Genomic DNA, 14,399 nt, shown 5'->3' on the forward strand with positions numbered 1-14,399 from the left:
ACACGTTTGTTGATATTTTAATAGCAATAGTATTTTGATTTGTTCATATTTGTCGGTTTAGCATAAAGTTTGCGTGTTTTATCGCCTTCGCTGTCACTTTGAGAAAAAACATTCATTCACCTGCTTCATGTGATGTTAAAGGTGCAGTGTGTAATTTTTAGAAGGATCTTTTGACAGAAATGCAAAATAATATACAAAACTATATTATCAGGGGTGTATAAAGACCTTTCATAATGAACCGTTATGTGTTTATTACCTTAGAACGAGACCTTTTTGTCTACATACACCGAGGGTCCCCTTACATCAGGGGTGTCCACTCCTGTTCCTGGAGGGCCGGTGTCTCTGCAGAGTTTTCTTCCAACCCTAATCAAACACACCTGATCCAGCTAATCAAGGTCTAACTAGGCAGACTAGATACTTTGAGGCAGGTGTGTTGAGGGAAGTTTTAGCTAAACTGCAGGACACAGGCCCTCCAGGACCGACTTTGGACACCCCTGCCTTACATGGAAGTCGCCATTTTGTGCTGCCATTTTCTACAGAAGCCCTTAAAGGACATTTTTTTAATAAGTTGTCACTGATGATGACATGTTTGTCCAGTGGCGGCTACCGTAGCTTCTCTATGTGCTTCAAAAGCTAGGGGTGAGCCGTGGACTAAGCCGTTTGTTGCAATTCGCAACCTCACCACTAGATGCCGCTAAAATTTACACACTGCACCTTTAAACATGTAAAGTGATGCACAGTCTCTGTTTATCTGTTCTATTCACAAATAAGTAAACACATTTTGACTTGAATGCTCGTCTTGTAAGTTTATGATTAAAAATAGACATGAACGAAAACAATTATTATCATTAAAACATGAAATTACGGATAATAATTGTCTAAAAAAGTCTAATGCATCCTATGGTGTGTGTGTGAATGATTACCTTGATTAGTTCATATCTGATAATAAACCCACATTATACTCGAATTCACAGATTCATAGTACATTTATTTCATGCTTTAACAGTTGACTTCAACAGTACCTAATTTTTTTTAAACATTTTAGCTAAGCAGCAATGATACATCACCTTATAATGGCTATTAACAGTCCGGCATTACTACAATAAAAGTTTGATTTTTAGTTTGTTTGCACACCCCCCCCCCCAATTTTTCAGCAACAGCTGCCACTGAGTAAACCGCACTGAATACATCACTACTGTCAATCATCATCATCTCTCACCAAAATAGCAAAGATTCTCCAGCTGAGTCCTTATAGAAGTCAAAACAGGTGTGGTTATATTTCTCATGGAGCCAAAGTTTGGTTTAGTGTCAATAGAAACTCTCCGATCATCTCTGAATTCAGCAGGCACAGATGGATGTGACTGAAAGAGAAACAAAAACATTAAAACATTGCATGTATATGTTATAATTCTCATTATGTATATTATTCTCACTGCAGTTGACAAGTGCAAAACCTGGTTGTACCAGCACAGAATCCTGCTGAGGCTCCTTTGGCCCCTTCTCATATACGAGGTACCTATGACGACGATTGAAGCAATGGACAGAACAATCAGTCAGTTCCTCAGGAGGTGGTTAGGGGTCTCACAGTCTCTAAGTAACATCGCCCTATATGGCCATTCCACCAACTGCAGCTTCCCATCAGCAGCTTGTCTGAGGAGTTCAAGGTCACACACGCCCAGTAGGTCTTAATGTATCGAGATTCTTCTGATGCCAAAGTCTCCACAGCTGGATATGGCATTAAGGCAGGAAGAAAGTGGAGGGATCAGGCATGGCATCTTGGTTGGCAGCGTGGCAAGGGGGCGTGTAGGCCTGGGCAGTTTTTCTAAGTTATGATATGACAAAGCAAGATGAAGAGAGAAACGTATTTTGGTCCAGGACGAGGTGTGGGCAGAAGGGGAGGAAGATCGCCTGACCAAGATGGCTGATATGAAACAGCAAAGCACCTGGACCAGGTGGGAGAATGGCGAGCAGTGCAAGATCACCAGGGCAGAGTTGTGGAGCACTGAACTATGGCACATCAAGTTCCTCATCAGTTCGAGGTACGATCTTCTATCCAGCCCATCCAACCTTCACCACTGGGGCTTAGTAGATTCACCGGCATGCCAGTTGTGCCAAAGGAGCAGTACACTGGAGAACATCCCCAGCTGCTGTCCAAAGGTTTTGGGGGAGGGGCAGTTTCGCTGGCGACATGAACAGGTCCTCAGGGCTCTGGCAAATACAATCACCACAGCGATTCAGAGCAAACCGTGCATAGAGCAAGGGCCTCCAGGTTGCCAAAAAGGAGGGTACAGATCTTCACATGGTGTTCCTTGATCTCGCAAATGCCTTTGGCTCAATCCCTCACAACCTCCTCTGGGAAGCCTTTGACTACTTTAAAGTCCCAGCAGCTCTCACAACCCTTGACAAGGCCTCTTTCAAGGACGTCCAACTCTGTGTGACAACAGCAAAGTACACAAAAGCTTGGCAACACCTGCAAGTGGGAATCATGGCCAGCTGCACCATCTCCCCACTGGCCTTCACTCTGGCAATGGAGGTCATTATTCGGGCCTCTAGATGGACATTTGGCCGACAGCGAATAAGAATAGGGCTGAGGCTGCCACCAGTCAGAACCTAAATAGATGACCTTACACTTCTCACCACGACCAAGGTTTGCACTGTACACCTATTAGGTAAGCTCCAGGAAAAAATTGAGTGGGCTCGCATGAAGATCAAGCTGAGCAAGTCCAGAAGTATCCCCATCATCAAGGGAAAGCTGTCAGACCACCGCTTCCACATTGGCGAGGAACCCATCCCAACTGTCTCCGTGAAGCCAGTGAAGAGCCTAGGTTATTGGAATGGTGCCTCCCTTAAAGACAAAGAGCAAGTACAGCAGCTTAGGAAGGAGGTAGCCAGTGGTCTGGAACATCTAGCAACACTGAAGCAGATCTTAGTGGGATGCAAAATCAGCCTCACCAGGCACAACCAGTTGCTGAAGTGTCTTGCTGCAGTGATGGAAAGTCGACGGACAAGTGTGAATGCCCTTACTCCCCCATCATCCCAGTGGCAGCCAACACCATTTGTTCGGGAGGGTGTGGGTCAAGCCAACCTCACCACCATAAGATCAGACTCTGGTCAGCTGGGCAGAGCACTGTTGGCAGACTTGAACAAGAAACTCTGCTTCCCAGCTGAAATTGCAGCTACCGACCTGTGACCAGACCTTGTCATGTGGTCAGCCTCGCTCAAGCTTGTCTACATCATTGAGCTCACCGTGCCCTGGGAGGGTGCAGTGGAGGAGGCCTATGAACGGAAAAGGCTGAGGTAATTGGTAAATGGACTGCATTTATATAGCGCTTTTTAACAGACCTATACAATACCTTTACAATTTTGCCTCACATTCACCCGTTCACTCATTCATACACAGACGGCGGTGTCAGCCATGCAAGGCGCCATCCAGCTCGTCGGGAGCAGCTGGCGTTAGGTGTCTTGCTCAACCTACATGAACCACTGAGCCACTGCAGCATTAACTGAACTTGCAACCGATGTGCAACAACAAAGCTGGAATGTGAAGGTATGTCCAATGGAAGTAGGTTGCAGAGGGTTTGTAGCCACCTCAACACCTCTGTGGAAGAGGGAAGCCAGTGGCTGTGGGTGAAGAGAAAAGACTCCACCTGGGTCTTCAAGTGAGTTCATGGCACCTAGGGAGTGAACATGGGACGCTTGGATTCACTGCTGAACCCTCTGGAGTTGTAGTGGGCCTATCAGCGAAACACCCTGGAAGGAGGGCGCCCACTTGACAACCCTAAGGATGCCATCACTCAATTGACCATCCCACGGAGTCTCAACGAACCTGAACCTGCATTACAGACGACGGTGGGGCCTCTGGCCTTAGTCAAACGGGTTGGCATGCATGGTCGGGTTGCGGTGAGATTTTGGCGTTTTCTTATGATCTTGTGTATTGCGGCAAATAGTATGCCTTACAGAACCGTTTGCCACTGAACCAGCATTAACAACGTCAGTGGGGCTTCTGGCCTTAGTCAAATGTGTTGGCGTGTATGGTTCGGGGAGTTACGAGAAAGGAGCAACATCAGGAGATAGAAGGGCTGAGGAGTAGTGTGGCAGAGAGTGAATCAATTAACCATCCCACAGAGTCTCATCGGTGCCTCGAGTATTCATTAAGGGATATCAACATCAAGTCCTATACAACAGATCTTAGATGACATGGGGTATACCCACGTCTAAATTCTAATAATTAAAGAGATAGTTCACCCAAAACTAAAAATTCTGTCATAATTTTCTTACTCTCATGTTGTTACAAACCTGTATAAATGTCTTTGTTCAGATGAACACGAAGGAAGATATTTTAGATAGGAATGTTTGTAACCAAACCGATCATGAGCCCCATTCACTTCTATAGTAGGAAAAAATAATACTATGGAAGTGAATAGGGCTCATGATCGCTGTGGTTACAAACATTTCTTGAAATATCTTCTTTTGTGTTTATTTATACAGGTCTTTGACAACATTAGAGTGAGAAAATTATGACCGAATTTACAGTTTTGGGTGAACTTAACCCAACCTTCGGTCCTCTGGCCAGAACCTGCTTAAAGTTCCAAAGACTAGATGTAACCCCCGAGGGGACCTGTCTTTTCAGTCCATTGCCTCTAGACTCTGGAACGACCTGCCCCTGTCCATACGTCAGGCAGTTTCTGTTGTCTCTTTTAAAGGGATCTTAAAACATGCTTGTATAAGAAAGCTTTTGGATGATGGGTTTTTCACAAATGTCACTTTCATTTTACATGTGTATTTACAATCTTTTTATTGATGTGTACCTATTTCCTGTACAGCACTTTGTGATTTTTATCTGTAAAAAGCGCTTTATAAATAAATTTTACTTACTTACTATTTACTTTACTAACTATCCCAATAAATCAATTTAACTTACTTACTATTTACTTTACTAACTATCGCGTTAATAATATAAATTTCATAATGATTCTTACACTGAGAAGTCAGGCAACAAGGGTCAAGTGAAAATACTGACCCATTTTGGGGTGAACTAAACATGCAAGACTTGTCTACATGTTTATAACGAGTACTATGAGTATACCCACTTCTCCAGGCACCACTACACCACTGGGCAGATCTGATCTGACATGAAATGCTGATTGTTTGGAACAGAAGGAAACCAACAGCAAATTTTGTCTCAAACGTAACTCTCTCTATATGAACTCAAAGCTGTTATGTGAATAAAACTGAAAATCAAGCTGTAGTATGAATCACTGTCCTGATATTCAGTATAACAGCACTCTCTAGTAGTTATATAAGGATCATTCTGTCAAAATATGATTTATGACCCCATGTCATGTTTTGACTGGTAGTCCCAACCCTTATCAGTCAAAAACTTTACACGTTGGACAGTTTTGAGTGACATTTTTATGGTTTTTATGGTGTCCATCAAAGTGTGGTTTTCCTTTTTGTGTCTGTTAGTCATTTTTATTGATGTGTCAAGCACATACATTTTTGGTGCGTGTTAAAAGTTGTGCAGAGATTTTTTTTCTGGTTGTCATATTTATGGACGATGTTTCTCTGCTCCACAGCCCCGCATTCCTTCTCAGCCGGGGTTTCAGTGGATGTGTTTCAAAAACCTTGATGGTTAAAATAAATGTAATTCACGAGCTCCGCAAGTCTTTTTACGCTTCACGCTCTATTATTTACGCGCATTAAAGATTGCACACGCCGGTAGTGATAGAGAATGTGCGCCGGGTGCGTGCTCATATCTGCCGTTTTAAAAGAAACTTGTGGTACAAAATAAATGAAATTCTGTCCACTTTGACAGAAATAAAGGTTTATTATATCATTACACAGACCTTACACAGCTCGTGATTAAAACACGTCCATGCATGTTTGTTGGTGAAGCACCATGCATATTTTCATATTTGCAACTAAACTTTTGTTTGTAACATCAAGTTTCTTTAAAAGTCAAAGAATCCTAGGCTGGTTAGCCAGACCTACATCAAGATGTAAGGTCTGGCAACTCTTCACACAAACGGCTCAATGCAAGGGGTGGGATATAAGGTTGTCCCTCAAAATGCCTCTGCACGCAATAGGATAGCGCTATGACGGATCAGAGCAACGAAGAAGGTGACGTAGTTACCGTAACCAGTTGGCAAAACTCCAAACACATCTTTCTTGCTCAAAAAGGACTTCAGTAGGGTTTATTTGCTCTTCTCTCAAAGAAAAACATAAGTCTAAGTCCTCCAGAGTCGCGGCCAAAGCCGCTTCAAAAGATAGCTGTTCGCCAGCAGCAGCAGCCATTCTCTGTTTTCAAGTAGGAACCGTTGCAGCTCTGTCGTCATCATGTTAAGCCCGCCCCACAGACGCTAAACACGATGTGATTGGCCTGACCAAATTTTGGTTTTTGGACCGGTTAAGTGTATTGTGAGTGCCTAGACTAACCCTGGCAGCAAATATATTTTGCGGCCGCTAGGGTGCGTCTAGATTTCTAGGCTAAAAGAATCCTGCATTTAGGGGTGTCTGTGTGTGTGTGTGCCTGGTAATTATCACGGTAAAGATAGGAATACCAGTATTTTTCTGTCCTTGTGGGGACATTTTGAGGTCCCCGTGAGGAAACAAGCTTATAAATCAAACAGAATGATGTTTATTGAAAATGTGAAGTAGCAGAAAGTTTTAGGGGAAGGGGTTGCCAACCATCTGATTTCTGCGAATATGCAGCGAATATGAAACGCCTTTAGGTATGATGTGCTTGCGATATGGGGTCCAGTTTTAAAGAAACTTTTGATATTACAAACAAAAGTTTAGTTGCAAATACGCGTGGGTGCTTCACCTACAAACATGCATGGACGTGTTTTAATCACGATCTGTGTGAGGTCTGTGTAATGATACCTAAATCATAAAATAAACCTTAATTTCTGTCAAAGCGGACAGAATTACATTTATTTTACACATCATGGGGCTTTAGTAACACACAGTTGGGTTTAGGAGACATTAATGAAGCCAAACCAGAAGATGAGATAAAAATGTACCACAAGTTTCTTTTAAAACGGCAGATATGAGCACGCCCCCGGCGCACTATTCTCTGTCACAATCTTTAATGCGCGTGAACAATAGAGAGTGAAGCGTAAAAAGACTTGTGGAGCTCGTGAAGTGATTCACAGGTGGACAGAATTACATTTATTTTAACCATCAAGGTTTTTGAAACGCATCCACTGAAACCCCTCCTGAGAAGGAATGCGGGGCTGTGGGGGAGAGAAACATCGTCCATAAATATGACAACCAGAAAAAATCTCTGCACAACTTTTAAAGCAACACTATGTAGTTTTTTTACCTTTAAATAATGTCTCCAAAATTATTTCAGTGATAGAACAACTTTTAACTGGACAAATTGTACTGTTTTTGCAACCTGAGCAGCCTCCTAGCTGCTACCAGCACACTCTGAAAGTGGCGGTGTAGGGTAGGAAACACAGCCCCGCCCCTCCCCCTGCCTACAGAAGAGTGTCTGATACCAGACACTGTTGCGCTTTTCAACCACATGGGGGAGCTGTAAGTCATTTTTACATGGAAACTACATAGTGTTGCTTTAACACACACCAAAAAATTGATGTGCTTGACACATCAATAAAAAGGACAAACAATTGCATGACAACTAACAGACACTAAAAACCATAAAAACATCACTCAAAACTGTCCAACGTGTACAAAACATGATTGACAGGGGGTCATAAATCATATTTTGACAGAAAGATCTTTATACAACTACACTCTCTCTTGTGTGAAAACACTTTAAAATACAATATTAGTGTCTGACCTGGAGAAAGAGGATGTCATCTTCTTCATTCTGAGTTTGATTCAGATGATTGATGGTTTCTCTGTGCCGTAAATTTTTTCTTTGTATCTGCTGTGTCTTCTCTTCCATCTCTCTCTCCAGTCTCCTTCTTTCATCCTCCAGAGGAGCAATCAGCTCATTCTCAGCTGTCTTTACAGCATCCATCACTGCAGCAAACACTTTGCTTATCTCTTTCTGCTCTTTGCTTATCTCAGCCTGTGTAGAGTAGAGGAACAACTGATGATTCTGTGTGACTTATATATACATTCAGAAAGTCAGATTGGAAATCTGTTTTAATCGCACAACTAGTTGTTATTCCCTAAGCAGCTTTAAAGGTGCAGCGTGTAATTTTTAGAAGGATCTTTTGACAGAAATGCAAAATAATATACATAACTATATTTTCAGTGGTGTATAAACACCTTTCATAATGAACTGTTATGTTTTTATTACCATAGAATTAGACGTTTTGATCTACATTGCACCGAGGGTCCCCTTACATGGAAGTCACCATTTTGGGCCACCATGTTTCTAAAGAAGCCCTTAACGGACAAACTTTTTTTACTAAGTTGTCTCCGATGATGACATGTTTGTCCAGTGGTGGATACAGTAGGTTGTCTATGTGTTTTAAAAGTAAGGGGTGAGCAGTGAACTGAGCCATTGGTTGCAATTCACAACCTCACCACTAGATGCTGCTAAAATTTACACACTGCACCTTTAATGGACATTGTCAGATTTGCAAGCATCATTAAAAACACATCTGTGTAGCTTTATGTACTGTAAACATGGCTGACAGGGAAATATGGTGGAATTCTTCTTCATTAGCATCTTCATACTATACAGTAAGATGCGAATGGGAGCGTGAGTGTCTTTTCAGAGAATATTGTACAACATACAATACAATGAAAATGTATTAGCTATCTTGGGCACAGATACAGATATGGTGGCAGCCATGTTGGTAACAGAGACAGGAATGGTGGCAGCGAGAGAATCCATATGCAAGGAAGTCTATTAAAATCCCAAAAGGGCAAGCAATCACATCCAACAGGGTAAATCCAAAAGCGTAATCCAAAATACAGGCAAAATGTCAAAATCCTAAACATTTAACATGTATACAACAGGAAACAAAACAATGAAACAGCATGCTCGGTAATGCACCTACAACTAACAAAACTTCACAAGGTGTGATGGTGAATGAACAGGCTTTATACTAACAAACAGGAAGTGAACAGTGAAGTGTGACATGACATGCTTTCAAATATTATAAACCAGAAACTAGAACATGACTTCAAAATAAAAGACCTATCAACAGAACACAAAACCATGACAGTAAGTTTCTATTAACTTTAACTATTCACTTAATATGTTTGGTAATTTTTTTTTTACATTGTATTATTTGAATAAATGTAGGCAAAAACATTAAGTTGATCACATGTTAATTTAAAAATCTAATGTTTTTTAATTACCAGCAGAGGAAACTGCCCGGAGTTCTTGGCTGGTGTGAGTGTGCAGTGCAACTAGCAGCTCATTCACACAGCACTTTGGTTTTAGAAAATACCCATAAATCTGAAAGACAAGCTTCTGTGTCAATGCAAACACCTGTAAATGTTCTGGAATTGCTCCTGAAAAGAGGACTTAGTAACATTGCTGTAAGATACCTGGAAAGCCCTCAGTGTGAACAAGACGCAGAAACAATGCCGTTAGCGGCGTGTCATAGTGAGGACGAGTGTCATGACAACATGAAGTTATGGTTCAGCTCTTTAAAATGAGGGGTTTACATGCAGATTAACATTCACGACGAAAAAAGTCTGCAAACTGGATTGAAGCAGATACCAGGTAGCTTGTCACTCTCCGTGCTGAAGCTTATTACCAGAATATAAGCATCTATGTCACCAGCATGTAAGAATACCACATCACGCACTCATATGAGTTTATGATAAACAAAAATGCATGCGCGTCATCACAAGAAGATATATCGTTCAGCCCTTTACAACAGGGTTTACTGTACATTAACAATTATGATGAGAAATATCTGCAAACTGGACTGAAGCAGATATCAGGTAGCTCGTCACTCATTCAGCAACGTGACTTTCCGTAATGTCTGTGTGAAAAAGGCTGAGGAGTAATGGCCAATAAAGCCAGTCATTTACCACCGGCTGCAGCTCCTTGTTATTTTCATCACTGGACCATCTGTGTATTTGTGGTCCAGCTTTTACAGTGAATGCATCTTAAATCTATTTAGTGTCATTAAAAGTGAAATAAACATTTTTCTACTTTTATACCATTACCTTTGTCTCCATGGTTTATTTTGTCATAAAGTGGGTAACCTGTGAAAAGGAAACTTTTACCACAGTACTGATCTACTTTTAGGTTATGGTCAAACAAACTGTACGTACTTGACAGTGAGATGCAGAAACTAACATACCTAACATAAACTGTGATGAATGTAAACATATGGGTTACTTACTACATTGTTTCTGACTGTATTCTTAAGGTCTATAATTTTTTTTTCTCCCTTTTCAATCACGCTTTCCAACTCCATAATAGTCATTTTCTGTTTGGCCTGTAGAAACACACACAATTTAAATAGTTGATTATTTATACGCTGCCACACAATAAAAGTGAACTAAACTGAAGAGATATTTTCTTTTGACACAGTATCATCTTTTATATATGTAAAGGTAATTCATTGTGGTTGTTAAAAATTAGAAGAATTGTGGCTAGTAATCTAATCCTAAACTACTTTGCCCAGTACATGGTTCAATGTAGGTGGTTCAAGTAAATGCTATATGTCCCTTGAAAATGAAATCCAGGGGCATATATTACCCACTGTATTATTTCCTATGAAAGTTTAATACCTCTCTCCTTTTTCTCTCTGTCTCCACAGGTATGATATCTACACCAGGTTTCACACATAAAGCACAGATGCAGCGTTCGTCTTGGGTAGAGTAGAGATCCAGTGGTCTGCCGTGGACACTGCATGCTCTCTCATTCAATCTCTCCACTGGTTTTACCAGTTTATGACCCCTCAGCATCTCCATAGACTGATGCGGCTTCAGATGATGCTCACAGTATGAGAGTAAACAGGTCAAGCAGGACTTCACAGCTATGAATGGACAGTTTCCCTCACAGAGGTTGCAAGGGATCTCACCTTCATTACCAGAGTAAAGGAGACTCAGGTCATCCATCTGTGCCTGCAGAATAGCCTCATGGCACAGAGGACACTCTTGATCACCCCGATTGTCTACCTGCTGATACAGACAGCTTTTGCAAAAGGTATGTCCACAGCTCTCGGTGACTGAATCTTCTGTCAGGTTTCCGCACATGGAGCACTGATGGTGGCTGACGATTTTTGCAGCTTTTGTGACTTTAGCAGACTTTAGCTTTTGTGACTGCAGCTTTTCTGTGTTAGCAGTTAAACCTGAGGCTAATTGTAATAATAACAACAACATTATAATATAATTATCATTTTAATAAAAAAAAATATGTGGTGTGCAGTAGCAAAGATTTTCTATGTGGTTGTTAGTGTGTTTCTAGGATTTCACAGCTATGAACGGACAAATTCCCTCAGATGTTGCAAGGGATCTCACCTCTTTCATCTGTGTTAAAGTGACTCAGGTCATCCATCTCCACCCTCCTAGGAGCCTGGGGGCACTGAGGACACTGAGGATCGCTCATGTTTACTAGCTGATCCAGACAGCTTCTGCAAAAGGTGTGTCCACAACTCAGAGTGACTAAATCTGTCAGGTTTTCACACATGGAGCACTGAAGCTGGCTGGCAATATCTGCGGCTGTAGCCATTGTTGTGTCAGCAGTTAAATCTGAGGGGAAAAACGTAATACAAGGTAATAAGAATATGAATATTAATTTAAAGGGGTCAGGAGCTGGGAAATTGAATTTAATTTCTTCAGAACTTTTTCCCCAACACCAAATGTACTGGACATCAAACTGCAAGTACACAATTTTTATTCTAATGTTTTTTACATAAGTGTTATCTCTGTGGCTCACCGGTTTAGTCTACAAATATTCACCATTCCTGACTCTCAGTAATGTGTAAAAATTTCCATCACGATGAATTATAACAAAACTAGACTTAAAAGGGCAATCTGGTTTTTGAATAAAAAATGAAAAAGTGCAAATTGTGTGTGTTTCTGTCTCTTTGTTGCAGTGGATGCTGGGATTGATTTGTTATACTAACTTGTCCTACTTGTTTGTATGTTTTTATTCAGAAAATGTAGCTTAGGGTGAGGAAATTCATGAGTGAGGGACATCCCAGACAAACTTAAGTCTGTTCATGAAAGCAAGGAAGGGAGGGGGAGGAGTTAGCTGCGCTCTGTTTGTTTGAAAACAGTTCAAACATCAACAAAAAGTGACGTCTCACAGATTCGCTTAGAGTGCCTTTAAGGGAGACTAGCTGCTTTGTTCCTTAAACATTTGCATTAAAATATAAAAACAATCAAAATGTGCAGTTTTTAATTTATTAAAGATCTCGTTCTTTCTGTGTTTTAGAAGCTTTGATTGTGTTTACAGTGTTCATGTTTTAACATGTTTCACGTGTTAAAAAACGTGGTATTTTTCACACAATTTATTTATCTGTATAGCGCTGTTTTCACTGTCCTAAAAACGGCTGATGTCTTCCTTGTTCTATGAAGTCCCTCCTTCAGAAATACATATCGAGTTCTGATTGTTTAGTTTGTTTAGTGTGTTGTGATTTTATAGCCGCTTAGCTTGCCGTTAGCTTAGCTGCCGACTCACGTATTCCTGTGGGCTGAGTTTAGTCAAAAACTCTTTTATTGACGTCATTAAATCAGGAAGTAGAGGGCTGTAGTCCAAACTGGCTGTAAGCTTAGAAAAGAGACTTCTGTTAAAGAAAATATTTCGTCTGGCCGTGAACTTTGAGTTTTATCCTTTTACAGGTATTCTTTATGCTCTAACAGCAACATTACACACTAACTAAAGTTTGATAAATGGGATAGGAAGAACATGACCTTTAATGTTTCATCTTGTGAATGGTAGAAGCACATTACATTCTATTGTGACGGTCATGACCCCTATATGATCCCTGTATGTACTTACATTAGTCTAATGTAACCACTATACATATATACTGTAGCCTGGTTATATAGGGTGATTACAGTGGTACGCACTCGTTTTCTGTGGGTAATCAACAAGATTTTCTAAGAAAAGTATCCATATTTCAAACTTTATAAAATGTAATAACTAGCTTCCGGTAATGAGTTTTAGTGTAGTGAGCATTGGTTGCCATGGGTATGTTGCACAATGACTCGTGTGAATCATTTAAGGAAGCTAGTTATTATTATTTATAAAGTTTAAACTATGGCATCAATTACCCACAAAAGGCCTTTATTAACCCTTTGGAGCCGTGTGGATTACCTGTGAAGAATGAATGTACTGTTTTGGGCTTCAAAGTCAGAAGTTTTTCCCTGATCCCTGTTTTCTACCATTATAAATCTTGGAAGAGTAAAGACATTTACTTAAATAATTTGGACATAATGTGCCACCAGTACTCCGTCAGAGCATGTCTTCAGAACCGCGACGAGCAGCCAGCACTTTAATGCGCAGCTTATTAATACCAACAAATGTAAACAAGTTTGTATTTCTGGCCAGAAACATCGAAATTTAAACATGGTTTGTGTAACGTTATGTAAATCCTGCATCTCTGTCTGATTGTTGTTTCCTTTTTCTCGTTCTTGACCTTCGCTGAATTCTGGGTTTATATTTTAAACTGCCGCTTCAGTGCAGTAAAGCCACAGAGCTATTTAACAAAGAGCACGATCTCCCGAGACAATAATTCATTAATAAGGGCTGTTTTCTTGTACAAAATTAAACATTTAAAAAAATGAACATAAAAAAAGACAAGATTCTAACAATGTCAAGATCAGATGCCTGACAGGGTAATTGTGTGTGTGTTTGTTTTCAAAATATTTTCAAAATAAAGAAAAACAAGACAAAGCTCTGCAGTTTTTTTTGTACGTTTATGAACAAAGTGATTGGAACACAATTGTCTGTCATTCTAGAGCAGGGCTATTCAAATCTTACCCTTGAGGGCCAGCACTGCATAGTTTAGCTCAAACCCTGATCAAACACACCTGAGCAAGGTCTTCATGATCACTAGACAATCACAGGTGGTTAAGTTTGATTAGGGTTGGAGCTAAACTCTGTAGTGCTCGGCCCTCCAGGGTAAGATTTGAATAGCCCTGTTCTAGAGGCACCAGGTGAAATCTTGCCTAGGGCAGCAAATTGGCCAGGGCAGGCCCTGCTGGAAGCTGTTGCTCCCGTTAGATCAAACAGAATCAAAGAAAAAATGCCAGCACCATGGTATGACCATCATACTGTACCACAGCCCTTAAAAGGGTAGCTAGAAAAATGGAACGAAATTGGAGAAGCACAAAGTTAGAGGTATGGCATGCAGCATGGAAAGAGAGCATTCAATACTACAGACAGGCTATAAAAAACAATTTTCCTATCTCACCAAGCTTGTTGAAGAAATTCATAATAACCCTTGTTTTCTCTTTAGCACAGTTGCGAAATTGACTAGAAAAAAAGAAAAAACAGAAAT

At 40.7% G+C, this 14,399-nt stretch overlaps 1 protein-coding gene across 8 annotated transcripts in view; it reads right to left on the reverse strand.

The window, feature by feature from the left end:
- LOC135731542 (E3 ubiquitin-protein ligase TRIM39-like) overlaps positions 1–14,399 on the reverse strand; it is a 56,045-nt gene that overhangs the window by 1,358 nt on the left and 40,288 nt on the right. For 3 of the 8 annotated variants that reach the window (XM_065249602.2, XM_065249604.2, XM_065249605.2), the window contains 6 exons: positions 14,313–14,374; positions 11,410–11,640; positions 10,678–11,246; positions 10,287–10,382; positions 7,805–8,038; positions 1,220–1,361 (listed from right to left, as the gene is read on the reverse strand). In XM_065249602.2, the coding sequence (XP_065105674.2) occupies positions 1,220–1,361; positions 7,805–8,038; positions 10,287–10,382; positions 10,678–11,246; positions 11,410–11,640; positions 14,313–14,334 (1,294 nt within the window). In that variant the 5' untranslated portion in view covers positions 14,335–14,374. The remainder of the gene's footprint in view (positions 1–1,219; positions 1,362–7,804; positions 8,039–10,286; positions 10,383–10,677; positions 11,247–11,409; positions 11,641–14,312; positions 14,375–14,399) is intronic. The other 5 variants (XM_073811772.1, XM_065249606.2, XM_073811771.1 and 2 more) reach the window with 3 other exon arrangements.

This window comes from Paramisgurnus dabryanus, chromosome 2 (assembly GCF_030506205.2).
Source record: "Paramisgurnus dabryanus chromosome 2, PD_genome_1.1, whole genome shotgun sequence".
Taxonomy (NCBI): Eukaryota; Metazoa; Chordata; class Actinopteri; order Cypriniformes; family Cobitidae; genus Paramisgurnus; species Paramisgurnus dabryanus.